We start from the raw sequence: 20,051 nt of genomic DNA, 5'->3' as shown, positions 1-20,051 counted from the left end.
GTAAACTCAAATAACCCTCCTCAGCTCTCTAAACTGCCTGGAGCCTGTACATCTGGTGGCCTGAGTTGACATACAACTCTGACCTGACCCACCTTCTCTGTGCATCTCAGCCCAAACAACTTGGGCGACAGGATTATCATGGTAGATTCTGGACCAAGGCCTAGAGAGCAAGAAACCCCCTTTTGACCTTTTGTACATTTTAGTTTGATTGTAAATGTTGTAAAACATCTATTCTTGATTTCCAGCGGTGAAGTACCAACAGCTGAAGGAACTGAGATTGAGAAATGTAAGTACTCCACATTCATCCATACAGTGTGTTAAATGTAATAATACAACATTCTGGAATTAATGCACAATGCTTTCTTTGTAGGCTCGAAAACTCCATCAGAACTGTTTACCATTCCGAATGAAGCAGGGGACGTAAGATAAATCATATTTTCCGAGAGCTACCTTGCCTTGGCTTTATAGTCTTCAATGAATGCTGATGGTTTCAATGATGGCCGTTGAAAATGACATTTGTTTTCCACAGATAACAGAGATTCCAAACATTGTACCAGATGAGGCGGTTATTGAGGAGCAGATAGTGGAGTTCAGTGTCACCATAGCTGACCCTGGCTACAGTGAACTTCTTCTGAGAGACCCTGCAGCTCCCCAGTACCATGACATCACACGCAATCTCCACGATACGGTGAGGCAAACAGGGAGGAAATGTTCTTGAAAAGTCTTAAGTATGAACAAGTACATAAGCCTTTATTGCAGTGATGGGTTTAGTGAACTACACAATGACTAAACTTGACTGAGGCCTGTTGACTCATTTTAGCTCCCAGAGCCAATGCCTAGGCTTCTACTCAGTGGGCTAACATAGGTATTGAGTCCCCCAGATGACTCAGGTTTGAAACCTGGTGTGATAAATTACTAAGACATTCACACATGTAAGAATTTGACTCTAAAGGATTATTTTCTTATTTTTTAAATCACATTCTTAAGGTAATACTTTTTTTGATTGAAGAACTGATTGTTGGCCACATAATTAGGTATGCCTTGTGTGGGACAATCCTTAAGAAGCCTCATTGCATATTGATTTTCATAGGCACAGAGGAAAACGTGAGCAGTGATTTGAGATAATCACAAGCTCCTTCAGCAAAAACAGTATCGAAAGGATTGCAAATGTATTTTGCAGGCATACAACATTTGTGAATGACTATTTATGCCTTTTCCTAGTCTGGAATCTCTAATATCAACCTTTAATTAACTAGGCGAGTCAGTTGACGACGCTGGGCAAATTGTGCACGGACCCCTGGGACTCCCAATCATGGCCGATTTTGATACAGCCTGGAACAAAACCAGGGTCTGTAGTGACGCCTCTAGCACTGAGTGTCTTAGACCACTGCACCACTCGGGAGCCCAAAATGAACTTTTGAGCAAATGAGCTTGTGATTTTTAAGAAGCTTACGATAAGGGTAAATCAAGCAGTGTATTGGGCAACATCAAAAGACGGAGTTGGATTTGTAACTCCAGAAAGATCAAGTGTGTAAGTAAAGCTCATGAATGATTCCCAAAGAAAATGCAAGTCTGTTGACGGCACATAGATGATCCTACAGTGAGAGAGCCATAATATAATGAAAGTTATTTTTCTGTATTGGCTATATCTCTTCCATTCGTGTGATGTTATTTTGCTTACAATTGTTATTTCCCCAGAGAGAACGCTGCATGAATCGAAGAAAGATGTGTTACCTAAACATAACCATAAAATGTATTTTCTCCACAGATGGTTCCCGTTTTTGACAAACTTCCTGGGTATAAAGATCTTCGTGTTTTGGGATTTCGGTTGGTTGAATTTAGGTAGGTTGTTCAAGGAACTGTGAAAGTACTAACAAGTCAGCCAAATCTTTCATTCTATTGAACAGGCTCCATTAGACATACACACTCTCTGCGCAGAGTAATGCTGTCTCATTAGCAAAGGAATAATAAAACAGTGTTCCATTAGTCAGAGGTCCCTCAAACTTTGGCATTTGCTATAGTTGCTAAAATGCTTAGATAATAAAAGCTGTCAGAAATACATACTATTTCCCTAATATAAGCTCTGCTTTGTTGACAGATCTGATGATGTGTCAGTCCGCTATGCTGTGGTGTTTGAGACGAATGGAGAAGACCATGACACAGAATCTAAAACCACTCTAGAACCAGGCACAGGGACAGTTGTTTACACAAACGGGCACAGACTGAAGGATCTGGTTTCCAAGGCCTTGAGCGAAGAGACATCCCTGCCTGTGGACATACAAACACTCAGTTTTGAACCTGGTAAGCTTCATTTAAAGCTCAGGTCAACTGGGATATAATCTTGAAAAAACGCTAACTTTTATGTTTTCCCTTCAGATCCCACAGTTTCGCTACGCAATGAGTTGGAAGCGACTACCTTGGAGACCATGCTAGAGGAGGTTGTTGGGCACACTGAAGGTTTCTTACCAACTGTTGCTGTCGGAGAGGAATTTCTTAAAGATTTTACAGACACACCCGAGGAACTTACTGTTGTGCCTTTAGGTGACTCAGTTACTGTTCTCCTCACTGAGGCTACCACTGCCTCCCCTGCCATTGAAGTAACTCCCAATTCTCCCCAAGAGGAACTTAGTGAGAGTCCTCCCTCAGAAGAAGTAGAGTTGCCTCCAGTTGCGGCTACAGATGAGATGCTTGAGGCAGAGGCTACAGATGAGATGCTTGAGGCAGAGGCTACAGAGGAGATGCTTGAGATAGAGGAGCCTGAAGTGGATGTTACAGAGGAGACGATTGAGGTAGAGGAGCCTGCAGTGGATGTTACAGAGGAGACGACTGAGGTAGAGGCTACAGAGAGGACGCTTGACGTAGAGGAGCCTGCAGTGGATGTTACAGAGGAGACAATTGAGGTAGAGGCTACAGAGAGGACGCTTGACGTAGAGGAGCCTGCAGTGGATGTTACAGAGGAGACAATTGAGGTAGAGGAGCCTGAAGTGGATGTTACAGAGGAGACGATTGAGGTAGAGGAGCCTGCAGTGGATGTTACAGAGGAGACGATTGAGGTAGAGGAGCCTGAAGTGGATGTTACAGAGGAGACGATTGAGGTAGAGGAGCCTGCAGTGGATGTTACAGAGGAGACGACTGAGGTAGAGGAGCCTGCAGTGGATGATACAGAGGAGACGATTGAGGTAGAGGAGCCTGAAGTGGATGTTACAGAGGAGACGATTGAGGTAGAGGAGCCTGCAGTGGATGTTACAGAGGAGACGACTGAGGTAGAGGAGCCTGCAGTGGATGTTACAGAGGAGACGATTGAGGTAGAGGAGCCTGCAGTGGATGTTACAGAGAGGACGCTTGATATAGAGGAGACTGCAGTGGATGTTACAGAGGAGACGTTTAAAGTAGAGGAACCTCCAGTGGATGTTACAGAGGAGACAATTGAGGCAGAGGAGCCGCTGGATATTACAGAGGAGACGATTGAGGTAAAGGAGCCTGCTGTGGATGTTAAAGAAGAGACATCTGAGGTAGAGGCTACAGAGGGGACACTTGATGTAGAGGAGCCTGCTGTGGATGATACAGAGGAGACGATTGAGGTAGAGGAGCCTGAAGTGGATGTTACAGAGGAGACGATTGAGGTAGAGGAGCCTGCAGTGGATGTTACAGAGGAGACGACTGAGGTAGAGGAGCCTGCAGTGGATGTTACAGAGAGGACGCTTGATGTAGAGGAGACTGCAGTGGATGTTACAGAGGAGACGTTTAAAGTAGAGGAACCTCCAGTGGATGTTACAGAGGAGACAATTGAGGTAGAGGAGCCGCTGGATATTACAGAGGAGACGATTGAGGTAAAGGAGCCTGCTGTGGATGTTAAAGAAGAGACATCTGAGGTAGAGGCTACAGAGGGGACACTTGATGTAGAGGAGTCTGCAGTGGATGTTAAAGAAGAGACATCTGAGGTAGAGGCTACAGAGGGGACACTTGATGTAGAGGAGTCTGCAGTGGATGTTATACAAGAGACATCTGAGGTAGAGGCTACAGAGAGGACGCTTGATGTAGAGGAGCCTGCAGTGGATTCTACAGAGAAGACGATTGAGGTAGAGCAGTCTCTAGTGGATGCTACAGAGCAGACGATTGATATAGAGAAGACTGTGGATGCGACAGAGGACTACCTTTGGGTTTGGCCACCAGTTACAAGAACGGCTGTTACAGAACAGCCTACCACCAAAATGATTACTCTCTTCCCCCCTGAGGAAGATGCTGAGGAGACCCTCCCAACTGTTGAACCTAAGGAAGATGAAGGTAATGTTCTGCTTATAAACCAAGTGGTAAAATTTATGGAAGCATTTTTTGATTTCAATTTCAATCTTTTTGATTGAAATGGATTTGTATGTCATTTTCTGATATTTTTGATTTTATTTCGAAAGGACCCACAACTACTGAGGCGGCTTTAGGGGAGCAACCAGACGGAGACAATCAAATGATCACCACTACAGCATCTCTACACGTAGAACCTGCATCCATCGAAACATTCACCACTGTTACACAATCACCAAACATGCCTTTATCTGAGGATGATGTCATCCAAGCAGAGCCTGAGGAAGTCCTCTCAGCAAATATTCCCCCTGGACCTTCAGAAGGATGGGACACTCTCCAAGATGAGGAACCACTTGAGACGGACGTGGATATCTCTAATGACTCGGACATACAGGAGGATGTAGAAAAGGTAGAGGACGGTACAGAAGCCGCCAATACGCTGGACGAGTTTGGCAGTGGATTAGAAGGCCCATTTGAGTCCACCGCATCCCCAGCACTCACACACATGAACACTCCTTTAATGGCCAGTACTGGAAAAGCCAAAGAAATGGTGGTGTTCTTTAGTTTGCGAGTCACTAACATGATGTTTTCAGAGGACCTGTTCAACAAAAGCTCTCCTGAGTACAGGTCATTGGAGAATACCTTTCTTCAGCTGGTAGGTAAACACATATTTGTGCTCGATATTATCTCTCTGCATGCCTTGTTGTCATACCTGTATTTTTAGCTGCAAGCTCTTGTTTCAAACTGTTTGATAAGCTAATTGTGCATTAAGCAATGTTTGAAGTTGGATGTTTGAAGTGAAGTGAACATTTAAGTAGCCCCAAGTGAGTAGGGGCTATTTTTTAAACTAGACAAGTGATGATGTAAGCCTGATTACATTAATTCATTAATGAATTAATTAATCCATACTGGTGCTATATGTTAACAGCCAAGTACATTGGGGTAGAGTTCTCAGAGTTCATCAGAAGACCTGTCCATATAAAAAACTGGCTACATTTTGTTTTACTTAGAACCAGTTCTCTGAGCCCAGAGACTCGCCAAATCCTGGAGCCAGTAAATCTGGGACTGGGAGACAGAGGACGTTAGCTTCAATACCGGTATTTCCATATTGGAACTATTTCTTTCATGTCTCAGAGAGAGCATGGCCTATTTATTTTCTAAATGTTTTGTACATATCTCAAACATGTATTAGAATCTATCTTAGAATTTGCTTTCATTGACTAACATTTGCCTGCGAGTAGCACTTGACAAAAATTAACATCTCTACAACCACTGACTCATTTGTCAACGGTGTTTGGCTAAATGATACATACAGTACCAGTCAAAAGTTTGGAAACACTAACTCATTCAAGGGTTTTGCTTTATATTTATTATTTTCTACATTGTAGAATAACAGTGAAGACATCAAAACTATAAAATAACACTTATGGAATCATGTAGTAACCAAACAAGCGTTAAACTAATCTATATATAGCGACCCTTTGCCTTGATGACAACTATGCAAAGTCTTGGCATTTTCTCAACCAGCTTCATGAGGTAGTCACCTGGAATGCATTTCAATAAACAGGTGGGTCTTGTTAAATATTAATTTGTGGAATGTCTTTCCTCCTTAATGCGTTTGAGACAATCAGTTGTGTTGTGACAAGGTAGGGGTGGTATACAGAAGATAGCCTTAGTTGGTAAAAGACCAAGTCCATATTACGGCAAGAACAGCTCAAATAAGTTAAGAGAAACAACAGACCATTATAACGACATGAAGGTCAGTCAATGTGGAAAATGTCAAGAACTTTGAAAGTTTCTTCAAGTGCAGTTGAAAAAACCATCAAGCGCTATGATGAAACTAGCTATCAGCTATGATGAAACTAGCTATCATGAGGACAGCCACAGGAAAAGAAGACCCAGAATTACATTAGAGTTAACTGCACCTCATATTGCAAACCAAATAAATGCTTCAGAGAGTTCAAGTAACAGACACATCAAAACAGCAACTGTTCAGAGGAGACTGCGTGAATCAGGGCTTTATGGTCGAGTTGCTGCAAAGAAACCACTACTCAAGGACACCAATAATAAGAAGAGACTTGCTATAGCCAAGAAACCTTGAATTCTTAATAATTGCTTGAATGGACATTAGACCTGTGGAAATCCAAATTTGAGATTTTTGGTTACAAACGCCGTGTCTTTGTGAGACGCAGAGTAGGTGAACGGATGATCTCCGCATGTGTGGTTCCCACCATAAAGCATGGAGGAGGAGGTATGATGGTGATTTGCTAGTGACACTGTCTGTAATTTATTAAGAATTCAAGGCACACTTAACCAGCATGGCTACCACAGCATTCTGCAGCGATACGCCACCCCATCTGGTTTGCGCTTTCTGGGACTATCATTTGTTTTTCAACAGGACAATGACCCAGTACACATGTCTTCACTATTATTCTACAATGTAGAAAATAGTAAAAATAAAGAAAGACCCTTGAATGATTAAGTGTGTTCAAACTTTTGACTGGTACTATACCTGCAGTTTCTGAAATGTACTTTTAGTAATCAATGTAAAGATATAACGATTTCTTTCATATCTGTTCGTCTGAGTCTTTCAACTATTTTTTTGTTCTATGTTGTTGGTTTTGTCTAAGACAGTGACATTTGCCTTAATTCTGTGCATTCGGCTCAAGTTTTGGTATATCTGGGTCTCATATGGTGATAAGAGCTAGCTAATGGCAATGAGGTTTGTTAAACCATGTCTACGGATTTGTTAAACCATGTCTACGGATGTGTATAGAATTTGTAAGTCTGTCCACCAAGATTTGCCAAAGTGTAATAAGGTAAACAAAGCTAAGAATAGCTGTTTCAGGTATGAAATGGTGTATAGGTATACAGTGCATTTGTAAAGTTTTCAGACCCCTTGACTTTTTACACATTTTGTTACGTTACAGCCTTATTCTAAAATGCATTTAAAAAAATCACTCATCAATCTACACACAATACCACATAATGACAAAGCAAAAACAGTTTTTAGACATTTTTGCAAATGTATTAAAAAAAATGGAAATATTACATTTACATAAGTATTCAGACCCTTTACTCAGTTACTTTATTGAAGCACCATTGGCAGCGATAACTGCCTCAAGTCTTCTTGGGTATGATGTTGCAAGCTTGGCACACCTGTATTTGGGGAGTTTCTCCCATTATTTTCTGAAGATCCTCTCAAGTTCTGTCTGGTTGGATAGGGAGTATCGCTGCAGAGCTATTTTCAAGTCTCTTCAGAGATGTTTGATTGGGTTCAAGTCCGCACTCTGGCTGGGCCATTCAAGGACATTCAGAGATTTGTCCTGAAGCCACTTCTGCGTTGTCTTGGCTGTTTGCTTAAGGTCGTTGTCTTGTTGGATGGTTAACCTTCTCCCCAGTCGGAGGCCCTGTGCGCCCTAGAAATGGATTTTCATCAAGGATCTCTCTGTACTTTGCTCTGTTCATCTTTCCCTCGATACTGACTAGTCTCCCAGTCCCTGCAGCTGAAAAACATCCCCCAAAAACATCCCCACAGCATGATGCTGCCAACAACCATCGTTCACCGTTGGGATGGTGCTAGGTTTCCTAGCACCATTCTGGCCAAATAGTTCAATTTTGTTTCTCATTGTCTGAGAGTCCTTTAGGTGCATTTTGGTAAACTCCAAGCAGGCTGTCGTGTGTCTTTTCCTGAGGCGTGGCTTCCATCTGGCCACTCTACCATAAAGGCCTGATTGGTAGAATGCTGCAGAGATGGTTGTCCTTCTGGAAGTTTCTCCCATCTCCAAAGAGAAACTCTAGAGCTCTGTCAGAGTGACCATCAGAGTGACCATCAGGTTCTTGGTCACCTCCCCGAGCAAGGCCCTTCTCCCCCAATTGCTCAGTTTGGCCACCCGTTTCTAGAGCGAACAGGGCCTCCGACTGGGGAGAAGGTTAACCTGCCAAACTGAGCAATTGGGGGAGAAGGGCCTTGGTCAGGGAGGTGACCAAGAACCCGATGGTCACTCTGACAGAGCTCTAGAGTTCTAGGAAGAGTCTTGGTGGTTCCAAACTTATTCAATTTAAGAATGATGGAGGCCACTGTGTTCTTGTGGACCTTCAAAGCTGCAGACATTTTTTTGTTGTTGAATTTTTACCCCCTTCTTCTCCCCAATTTTGTGGTATCCAATTGTTAGTAGCTACTATCGTGTCTCATCGCTACAACTCCCGTACGGGCTCGGGAGAGACAAAGTTGAAAGTCATGCGTCCTCAGATACACAACCAGACCAAGCCGCACTGCTTCTTAACACAGCGCGCATCCAACCCGGAAGCCAGCCGCACCAATGTGTCGGAGGAAACCCCCGTGCACCTGGCAACCTAGGCTGACGCACACTGCACCCGGCCCGCCACAGGAGTCGCTGGTGCGCGATGAGACAAGGACATCCCTACCGGCCAAGCCCTCCCTAACCCAGACGACGCTATGCCAATTGTGCGTTGCCCCACGGACCTCCCGGTCGCGGCCGGTTACGACAGAGCCTGGGCGCGAACCCAGAGTCTCTGGTGGTGCCACTGTGCCACCTGGGAGGCCCACTGCAGACGTTTTTTAGTACACTTCCCCAGATCTGTGCCTCTACATAATCCTGTCTCGGAGCTCTACAGACAATTCCTTCGACCTCATGGATTGTTTTTTGTTCTGACATGCAATGTCAACTGTTCGACCTTATATAGACAGGTGTGCATCTTTCCAAATCATGTCCAATCAATTGAATTTACCACAGGTGGATTCCAATCCATTGTAGAAACATCTCAAGGATGATCAATGGAAACAGGACCTGATCACAATTTCGAGTCTCATAGCAAAGGGTCTGAATACTTATGTAAATAAGCTATTTCTGTCCTTTATTTGTAATACATTTGCAAACATTTCTAAAAACCTGTTTTGGCTATGTCATTATGGAGTATTGTGTGTAGACTGATGAGGAAAAAAAAACATTATTTTATACATTTTAGAATAAGGCTGTAACATAACAAAACGTGGATTGCCCTGTATGTCCATATGGGCAGCAGTATGTCCATATGGGTAGCAGTATGTCCATATGGGTGGCATTATGTCCATACGGGTAGCAGTATGTCCATATGGGCAGCATTATGTCCATATGGGCAGCAGTATGTCCATATGGGTAGCAGTATGTCCATACGGGTAGCAGTATGTCCATACGGGTAGCAGTTTGTCCATATGGGTGGCATTATGTCCATAAGGGTAGCAGTATGTCCATATGGGCAACATTATGTCCATATGGGCAGCAGTATGTCCATTTGGGTGGCATTATGTCCATACGGGTAGCAGTATGACCATATGGGTAGCAGTATGTCCATATGGGTAGGAGTATGTCCATATGGGTAGCAGTATGTCCATATGGGTAGCAGTATGTCCATATGGGTAGCAGTATGTCCATATGGGTAGCATTATGTCCATATGGGTAGCATTATGTCCATATGGGTAGCAGTATGTCCATATGGGTAGGAGTATGTCCATATGGGTAGCATTATGTCCATATGGGTGGCATTATGTCCATATGGGCAGCAGTGTATTGTGCTCTCTTATCACTTACGCAAGAAGACGAGAGATAAGATGTTGTTATCAATATCCAGGTTTAAGTCTTTAAAAACCACAGTGAGACAATTATTTACATCCATTGTTTGTTTTTTTAGGAACATCCAACTATTGTGGACAGCTTAGAAATGTGCTTGGAATCATTTTGATATTGTGCTCTGTAGCCTTTTGTTCTCAATATGCATCACAATGTTTGTATTAAATTCTGACCAGTGTGCATGCTTGCTTTAGCTTGCTACATACCTTTGAAAGAGGCATTGTGGTAAAGGAATGTTTGGTAATTTTGGGTAGTTATTAAAAAAACACAAGCCACATTAAAATATTATTTTCATATGTTGGCTACTTATGTGTCCGCGTGTGTGAGTATGACTGTAGAAGTGGATAAACTGAATAAGAAGTTGATATTGCTAAAGCAGGAAAGTCTTTTGTACAGTTGTGGGGTGAGACTCGCCAAACTCCCTCATTGCTAATTGTATGTGGACAGCCCCGGGTTGGTCTGAATCATAGAACCCAATAGACTACTATAGACAATGTTACCTTCAGGGTGTTTTATCACTGAGTAAGAGCCTTTAGGTAATGCTGGTTAGCACAGGCACCACACACATCTTACAAGAGTACTTTTTAGTGGTCTCAATCAGCCTAGTTCAACATAAGTCAATTGTGTTTTTGTGTGCACGAATATACGGTTGAAGTCAGAAGTTTACATACACCTTAGCCAAATACATTTAACTCAGTTTTTCACAATTTCTGACATTTAATCCTAGTAAAAATGATTTGTCTTAGGTCAGTCAGGATCACCACTTTACTTTAAGAATGTGACATGTCGGAATAATAGTAGAGAAAATGATTTAGTTCAGCTTCTATTTCTTTCATCACATTCCAAGTGGGTCAGAAGTTTACATACACTCAATTAGTATTTGGTAGCATTGCCTTTAAATTGTTTAAATTGGGTCAAATGTTTTGGGTAGCCTTCCACAAGCTTTCCACAATAAGTTGAGTGAATTTTGGCCCATTCCTCCTGACAGAGCTGGTGTAACTGAGTCAGGTTTGTTGGCCTCCTTGCTCGCACACGCTTTTTCAGTTCTGCCACACATTTTCTATAGGATTAAGGTCAGGGCTTTGTGATGGCCACTCCAATACCTTGACTTTGTTGTCCTTAAGCCATTTTGCCAAGTATGCTTGGGGTCATTGTCCATTTGGAAGACCCATTTGCGACCAAGCTTTAACTTCCTGACTGATGTCTTGAAATGTTGCTTCAATATATTCACATCATTTTCCTGCCTCATGATAACATCTATTTTGTGAAGTGCACCAGTCCCTCCTGCAGCAAAGCACCCCCACAACATGATGCTGCCACCCCCTGTGCTTCACAGCTGGGATGGTGTTCTTCGGCTTGCAAGCATCCCCCTTTTTCCTCCAAACATAATGATGGTCATTATGGCCAAACAGTTCTATTTTTGTGTAATCCAACCAGAGACATTTCTCCAAAAAGTATGATCTTTTTCCCCATGTGCAGTTGCAAACCGTAGTCTGGCTTTTTTATGGCGGTTTTGGAGCAGTGTCTTCTTCCTTGATGAGCATCCTTTCAGGTTGTGTCGATATAGGACTCGTTTTACTGTGGATATAGATACTTTAGTACCTGTTTCCTCCAGCATCTTCACAAGGTCCTTTGCTGTTGTTCTGGGATTGATTTGCACTTTTCACACCAAAGTACGCTCATCTCTTGGAGACAGAAAGTGTCTCCTTCCTGAGCAGTATGACGGCTGCGTGGTCCCATGGTGGTTTATACTTGCATACTATTGTTTATACAGATGAACATGGTACCTTCAGGCATTTGGAAATTGCTCCCAAGAATTAACCAGACTTGTTCTGAGGCTGATTTCTTTTGATTTTCCCATGTTGTCAAGCATAGAGGCACTGAGTTTGAAGGTAGGCATTGAAATGCATCCTCAAGTACACCTCCAATTGACTCAAAGTATGTCAAATAGCCTATCAGAAGCTTCTAAAGCCATATTTTTCTGGAATTTTCCAAGCTGTTTAAAGGCACAGTCAACTTAGTGTATGTAAACTTCTGACCCACTGGAATTGTGATACAGTGAATTATAAGTGAAATAGTCTGTCTGTAAACAATTGTTGGAAAAATGACTTGTGTCATGCACAAAGTAGATGTCCTAACCGACCTGCCAAAACTATGTTTTGTTAACAAGACATTTTTGGAGTGGTTGAAAAACAAGTTTTAATGACTCCAACCTAAGTGTATGTAAACTTCCGACTTCAACCGTACATGTACAGTATGAGATTTCAGGTACGTCTTTACAGGATATAGGCAGGATTACAGCTAATAGCATGGGTGATACAATCGGTTCAAGAGCACAAGAGAGAACAAGCTTTCCTCCCAATACAAATAGGTCGTAAGGAATTGGTACGTCATCACATTGTTTACGTTCAGCATTACCATTGCTATTTGGGACAGCCCTGCCTCCTCAAGTACAAACCATAATCACTTAAGCCCAACGAAGATAAACACTGCTTTCTTTTAGATATCTGAATTCATACCAATTGCAATTGCAGCTAATGTTATGAATCTTGTCCAACTTGCCCTACTTGAGTTTGGTAGTGGGAAATGTTCTTGAATTCCACAGAAGTGCCTTAACTTTGTGTTATGTAACGTCCTCAGGCTTTAACATGGGATGGATATCAATACAAATTGGATTGCCTGCTCTTACTAACAGGGATCCAGACACTGCAGAGTAGAACGGAAGCGGGAGTACTGGAGGGCAGAAATCTACTGGTGCAGTCTTGAAATGGAACATGTTGTTTATGTAAGGTTTACTTGATATTGTGATATAAAATACATAAAAACATAAGCCTGTCAGCTCATACTAATTCAAATCAAACCAAATCAAATTGTATTGGTCATATACACATGATTAGCAGATGTTATTGTGGGTGTAGCGAAATTCACAGCACAAAAGTTTGGAATACTATAGAACAAACTTGTGTCAGAAACACTTTCTACTATTAAAGGCACACTACATTTAATGTATTGCAATGTTGCGGTGCAGGACAAAATGCATGACAATTCCTGGATTTATCTATTAGAAAATTGTGAACTTCTGCTGCATTACTTTTAGAATATTTAATTCAATTTAACTAGGCAAGTCAGTTAATTCACTAAGTTATTTTATAATTTGATAAAAAGGTAGTTACACAGCTGCATCCATTAAAGTTAACCAGACGTCTTGTCATTTTAATCAGCTACATATCTAATAAAAACATCCATACTCCATCTCCAATTTTAAGTGGTTGCCCACACCAGGGATTCAACATTAACCAGTGTGTCCAATTATTCTGCAAAAGAATGTTTTCTGCCAAAAACGAATGTGGTCAGAAGTTTGAATTGGTAAGTATTCACAATAGTTTTGTAAGTATAGTTACTACTGTATGTTTTCATAATAGCTTGACTGTCCTTTAAATGGGCTAGCAAGACAAAGGTCAACAAATGTTTTAATTATTTCAATAGAAAGCAACACTTGGTCAGTCAATGTAAATGCCAGTTATGGCAAGTTCTGACTAATTTCATTAGGTAGTTCCAGTTCAGGCCCATTTAAACGAAAAATCAATTTCTGTTAAACGTCGTACCCCATTTGTGATGTATCCTAGAGCCCCCATTGTCATACTACTTATTTTACTCCTGTCTCTACTGGTTTGTGTAGCAACCATTAACATTGGTAATGGAGGTTTAAGTAACTTCATAAAAAAAATACTACCCATTTGTTTGATTAGAAAATGTTAACTGCAAAACATTTTCTATAATTGAGAATATGGTAGGGTGGTTTCACCAGGACATCCAAAAAAGAACCAGTAGATACACGTGTAACATCTAGACAAGTTTAAGCGAGTTTGTCATGCATCCTGGAGGTTTGTGTACACAATTTAATTAACTCAATATTAAGAAAAACTGCATTTTGATGACATAATGTACTGTAAAAAGTATTCTGTTATTCACTCAAATGAACATTGAAAGATTATTGCTATACGCACCTAGTTTGTGCAAAGCAGGGTGTTAAGACTACAGCACAGTGAGGTTTGCGAACTTGTTGGATTTGAAATGCTGAGACACATGGATGTACCTAAGCAATACCCTTGCTAGCAGCACGTTTGCTGGGGGCCTTACTACAGTATGGAGCATGGTGCTCTGCGAGGTGAATGAGGTTGTATGAGGCCCATAGGCTGTGTTTAGACAGGCAGCCCAATTCTGATATTTTTTTTTCACACTAATTGGTCTTTTGACCAATCGCATCATATCTTTTCACATCAGATCTTTTTCAGAGCTGATCTGATTGGTCAAAAGACAAATTAGTGAGATAAAAAGATCAGAATTGAGCTGCCTGTGTAGACTCAGCCATAGTGACCTGGCCCTGGTGATAAGTGAAGTAACCCAATCAGATACAGCTCCATAATGCCTCTTAACTCTTGGTATACAGGCATTGAACAGCTGTGTTAAAGCACCATCATGTTTCCTTCTCACAGTATTTGGTTTTCCTGTAGTTCTCGCTTGTCTAAATGCAGGTACCTTACTATTGAAGACGAGCGAGCAGCTATAATAGTGATGCTCAGTCTATTATTCTTGCTGGCAGTCAAGGTCATTTTTATAATTGCCAATCAGAAACTTTCAATGGACTCGGTAAATGGAGAGATGCCATAGATATGGCTAGAATAGAGAATTTGACAGATTTGAAGATTGTTCTGGTGGATTTGAAAACGGTTGTATTGTTGGTTTTTGTATTTGTTTCATGGACAGATTTTTGTTGACAGATTTGTCGTCGTACAGGTCTCAATGGCCTGGCCTTATCGGTTTCTTACATTTTAACCTTTTCTCTTTTAACTTGGAACTAACTAACTTCTTACAGAAGGGATACTAACTAATGCATGGTTTTGTGCTACATTTAGTAATGTTGATAATTTCAAGCCTGTAATTTGCACGGTTTTATTGTAATGAATGAGATTATGTATGCATACATTTTAGCAGTAAAAAAATTTGCACTTCTGTTTAAATGACTCCAAACTCATAGTGAGAAGAGAGAGAAATATGGGATAAAACATTCATTTGAATTCAAATCTCTTCATTTGAATTCTTATACCCATATTAATTCACTAGTCCTTCATGGGGATGGCATTGGTGATGCTTTTAAGATGACTTTCATGTAAAATACTGTATGCCAAATTGGCGTACTCTGTCCCAAATTACCATAACAATGGCCATTACATAGTTTTCTAATTTAAATGGTGTTTGCCATAATGATGTCTTGAGGGCTACCATGCCAACCAATACCATTTCCCCCTTAAAGCTAAAAGAGAATCAAATCAGATAGTTTTGAATGTCAACAGAATTACTAGTCAAATTACCGTGAGAGTGGAATCCCACATGTGAATGAAAGGGAAGTGCTGAAGCATCAAATGTGTGCAATATACCCATTAATTTAGTTAATCTCCCCTCTTTTCCAGCTTCTCCCATATCTGCAATCTAATTTGACAGGATTTAAGCAATTGGAAATCCTCAACTTCAGGAATGGTAGTGTTGTGGTGAACAGCAAGATGAAAGTAGAAAAGGATGTGCCACATAACCTGACACAGGCCGTTCACTGTGTGCTAGAAGACTTCTGCAACGCTGCATCCAAACGACTAGACATTGAGATTGACAGTCGCTACCTGGACATAGAACCTGGTAAGCAATCTCTATATTGACCTCAGAATGTTCTCACTGTCATAGACAGGAACAGCTCCTATCTAAATGATGGGGGCCCGGAGGATTAATTATACTTCTAGAATGCTCAATCTGGAAAGGCCAAAAGAATGCCACAGCAGCATAACTGCGTTGTCCTCTGCAGATGATGTCAAAAATCATTACTCTCTAGTCTCACAAGCACTTCCCTGGCAAAAACCTCATTACCTGCACCTTATTTAAAACAGACACCTTTATTCACATCAATCAACGTGCCCTCCAGTTTCTCCTTGGTCAGTGCTATCCGGGATCCTTGGGACGTCCCTACCCTAAACCCTAACCTTAACCGTTTCATTTCAACTTCAATGTGGGGTATGGACACCCCAACGATCTCGGATAACATAGGACCATTTCTCCTTTGCATGCGAGGACAATGAAGGAACAAATCGGGGAGAGAGAGAGGTGAACAGCATTTCATTAATGCTTATGAATTATCCTCTTACTCATTTCAGCTGACCAAGCAGATCCCTGCAAGTTCTTGGCCTGCAATGAGTTCTCCCAATGTGTGGTAAACAGTTGGACCCAGGAGGCTGAGTGTTTGTGTGACCCTGGCTACAGCACTACGGACGGTCTGCCCTGCCAGAGCATTTGTAACTTGGAGGAAGAATACTGCTTCAACGGGGGCCTTTGTGACATCATCCAGGGTCATGGAGCCACCTGCAGGTAGCCACGAGCTAACCGGCCAAGCAGAAAGCTATGGTCCTCACTTTCCACCAACTGAAACACTAGCAACATAGCTCCTCTTGATGTTGTCTTGCACTAAAAAAAGATCTATGAAATTCTTCAAGAGCTCTTCGGGTTCAACAATGCTCCAGCACGTGCCCTCGGGCTTTGTTGAATCTGAAAGGCATTTTTGACATATTGAGATATACTTTGAGATATACTTTTTTTTACTGAGGTAGAAGAAACTATAGCCAATGGGGTTGACACTAATCCTGTTTTCTCTCGAACATTTTAGATGTCCTGTAGGGAAATACTGGCACTATCATGGAGTGCGCTGCAATGAGCTGGTGTCACTGCCTGTAGATCCAGCCATTTTCATAGCCTGCCTGGTGGGAAGCCTCACCTTGGTTTGTGCCATCATAGGCATCTTGGTATTCATAAACAAGAAATGTTTCGGGAACCGAAAGACTGTGACTTTGGTGTAAGCAGGCCTTTTTTAAAACCTTTTTAATTGTTTTAGAGTTTTGCTACAATAGCTAGTTGTTGTTTTATAGCTTGGTTGTTACGATCTTGTTATCTCCTTTGTGTTATAGGCATACAATTGCTCCCTATGCCTTTGAGAACACATTGAGAGTGAACCCTGTTTTTGAAAATGACGATGGCATCTTGACTCAAGTATCCAGCATAAGTACACCAGCACCCTCGAGTAGTGGTGCTGGTTCTTCTCAAACATCAGAGCAAGAAGCTTTTCGCGCTATTGAAAATATACATCTAAGTATTGAGGTAATCTGTATAGCTCAATTGGCCCCATATTCTAAACAAACTAATACCACTAATCCAAACCGTATGCAAACATCACCTAATGTTTACTAATTCCAATTATGACAAATAATCATTTCGATTCACAAGAAACAACCTTCTATCCTGGCAAAACAATAAAAACAGGGCTGACAAAACAATAAAAACTACAGCTTCTTTGTGATTAAAAGTAAAACTTTAATGAAGTAAAGTACTTACATAGGTTCTGTGGTACATCTTAAAAACTTCCAGAACAGATCATATAACAAAGGCTTAAAACACTCAGAGAGGACAATGCATTGCCTGAGGAAGACCAGTCGGCTGAAACATGGTGCGTTCTGAGTATTTCTAATATTATCTGTTCTGTTCTTTTTCAAAAATGCACCACAGGTAAATCACAGTACTTTTCTTCATTAAATCTTTATTTTTGAATCGCCAAAGAAGCTCTCCTTGCTTTTACTTCGAATGATCAGCTCTTCTGAGCTCATTTTTTTCTTTGGTTAGTTCCTTCAACAAATTCTGAAGGAACGCGTTTCTACTCCATAGTACAGAGAGGTATACTTTCATACCCTAAACCCATTTTATAGTATCCTCATTATTCAGTATCCATGAAATTGGATGAACCCTCAATGATAATGTGAGTGTATTTAAATTCCCCTGCACATAATTGACCAGATAATATATATATATATATATATATATTGTATTAAAGTGATTTTCTGTAGAGATTCATTGTGGTGAGTCGTGATCAACATCCATGCCTTGCGAAAGTATTCGGCCCCCTTGAACATTGCGACCTTTTGCCACATTTCAGGCTTCAAACATAAAGATATAAAACTGTATTTTTTTGTGAAGAATCAACAACAAGTGGGACACAATCATGAAGTGGAACGACATTTATTGGATATTTCAAACTTTTTTAACAAATCAAAAACTGAAAAATTGGGCGTGCAAAATTATTCAGCCCCTTTACTTTCAGTGCAGCAAACTCTCTCCAGAAGTTCAGTGAGGATCTCTGAATGATCCAATGTTGACCTAAATGACTAATGATGATAAATACAATCCACCTGTGTGTAATCAAGTCTCCGTATAAATGCACCTGCACTGTGATAGTCTCAGAGGTCCGGTAAAAGCGCAGAGAGCATCATGAAGAACAAGGAACACACCAGGCAGGTCCGAGATACTGTTGTGAAGAAGTTTAAAGCCGGATTTGGATACAAAAAGATTTCCCAAGCTTTAAACATCCCAAGGAGCACTGTGCAAGCGATAATATTGAAATGGAAGGAGTATTAGACCACTGCAAACCTACCAAGACCTGGCCGTCCCTCTAAACTTTCAGCTCATACAAGGAGAAGACTGATCAGAGATGCAGCCAATATCCAATAAATGTCGTTCCACTTCATGATTGTGTCCCACTTATTGTTGATTCTTCACAAAAAAATACAGTTTTATATCTTTATGTTTGAAGCCTGAAATGTGGCAAAAGGTCGCAAAGTTCAAGGGGGCCGAATACTTTCGCAAGGCACTGTACCTCAAAAGATCCTTGGTTAATTTGAGGTCAGACATTTGAAGACTATTACAGTAGATGACTGTCAACAGGATACTCCATGTCAAATCATGCTGGTGAATGAGTAATAGAACCTTGTAGCTGTCCAGTGAAACTCACGATCTTCCCTGGAGCACTAATATTACCCAACCTTCACCCTCAATGATTTCTTCCCTTGAAATTATATTTAGTGACAAACGCATGCCTGCATACCCCTTTAATACGCTTCTAGTGTGTTCCTTGTGACCCATGAACAGTGTAAAGCTGTGTTTATCTGACACTTTTCCCCAGATCCCCAGACAGCTCTACACAACCAGACCCGACAAGCTAGTCTCTGAAATGGTCGATTTCCATCACTGTATACCACACAACGAGGTAGGGGCAACAATTCTGATCTTGGGCTCAGTTTGAATGTATCATATTGTCTAAGGGTAGACGCAGGGTTGGGTAGGTTAAATTCTAAATGTAATCCATTGCAGTTACTTACTACCTTGTCCAAAATTGTAACCATTAACGTAAAAGTAATCCAAGAAGCAATCATATCATTTTTCAAAATGATCTAATCTGATTACAATATTTTTTTCTGGCAACACAACTGATTTCAGCAACTGTTTTGTTTTGTAATCACATTGAATGTAATCAGTTACTCCCCAACCCTGCGTAGACCTCAGTTGTCCAATATGTTTATATATTGTATTAAATACTTTCTAGGAAAAGCATTTCAAAGCATTAGAAGGTAAGACATCAGTTGATAAGGTTGATTCTGATTTACTACTTAACCAAATCATAGTTTCTAATGCTGTTGAGCATGATTATGATTTAGAAAACGTCAATGTAAATCACTGGCAGTGACATTGTCCATCTAACGTGAGCATAATTACTTATTAATAGGAATAAACATGATAATTGCAATATCACTGCATGCAAAAATGAAATTATTCAAATGATTGTGTGCAAGATAACCTATAAACATTCATAACATGTATTGTTTGTAATATAGTTAAATAATATGTAATTAATCTGGACGCTATAATCAGCAGCTTGAAAGTCATTAAGGGATAATTTCACAACATTTAGCACTTATGAATCTGTCTTAAAGTGGGTGTTAATAATGACATACCGGTAAGTATGTACTGTTTAACTATTTTAATTGCGTTATATTTATATAATTTACTACTGTTTAGGGTATATTTCATGTGTCATTATGATTACAAATGTTACGTGCAATTTCTGACGTGAAATAACATTTGATATACCTTTTTTTCCACTTGTCCACTTTTCAGACGTGGCGACCACCGAATGAGTACCGAACCTGTTGCCTGTTAAGGGCATCAGAAAACGAATGCTTTGAGGTAACTGTTCTTTGA

The 20,051-nt window shown here is 40.8% G+C and overlaps 1 protein-coding gene across 1 annotated transcript in view; it reads left to right on the top strand.

Moving 5' to 3' along the window:
- The window catches only part of LOC135507516 (interphotoreceptor matrix proteoglycan 1-like), a 37,481-nt gene extending 17,430 nt beyond the window's left edge, over positions 1-20,051 (top strand). Inside the window, exons 5-18 of the mRNA XM_064927026.1 lie at positions 246-286; positions 371-420; positions 530-688; positions 1,769-1,827; positions 2,099-2,301; positions 2,377-4,284; positions 4,410-4,954; positions 5,310-5,396; positions 15,401-15,620; positions 16,130-16,340; positions 16,636-16,821; positions 16,934-17,123; positions 18,976-19,059; positions 19,968-20,051. Of these exons, the coding sequence (XP_064783098.1) occupies positions 246-286; positions 371-420; positions 530-688; positions 1,769-1,827; positions 2,099-2,301; positions 2,377-4,284; positions 4,410-4,954; positions 5,310-5,396; positions 15,401-15,620; positions 16,130-16,340; positions 16,636-16,821; positions 16,934-17,123; positions 18,976-19,059; positions 19,968-20,051 (4,027 nt within the window). The remainder of the gene's footprint in view (positions 1-245; positions 287-370; positions 421-529; positions 689-1,768; positions 1,828-2,098; positions 2,302-2,376; positions 4,285-4,409; positions 4,955-5,309; positions 5,397-15,400; positions 15,621-16,129; positions 16,341-16,635; positions 16,822-16,933; positions 17,124-18,975; positions 19,060-19,967) is intronic.

Source organism: Oncorhynchus masou, chromosome 21 (genome assembly GCF_036934945.1).
Source record: "Oncorhynchus masou masou isolate Uvic2021 chromosome 21, UVic_Omas_1.1, whole genome shotgun sequence".
Taxonomy (NCBI): Eukaryota; Metazoa; Chordata; class Actinopteri; order Salmoniformes; family Salmonidae; genus Oncorhynchus; species Oncorhynchus masou.
This window is presented reverse-complemented; position numbering and strand designations above follow the sequence as displayed.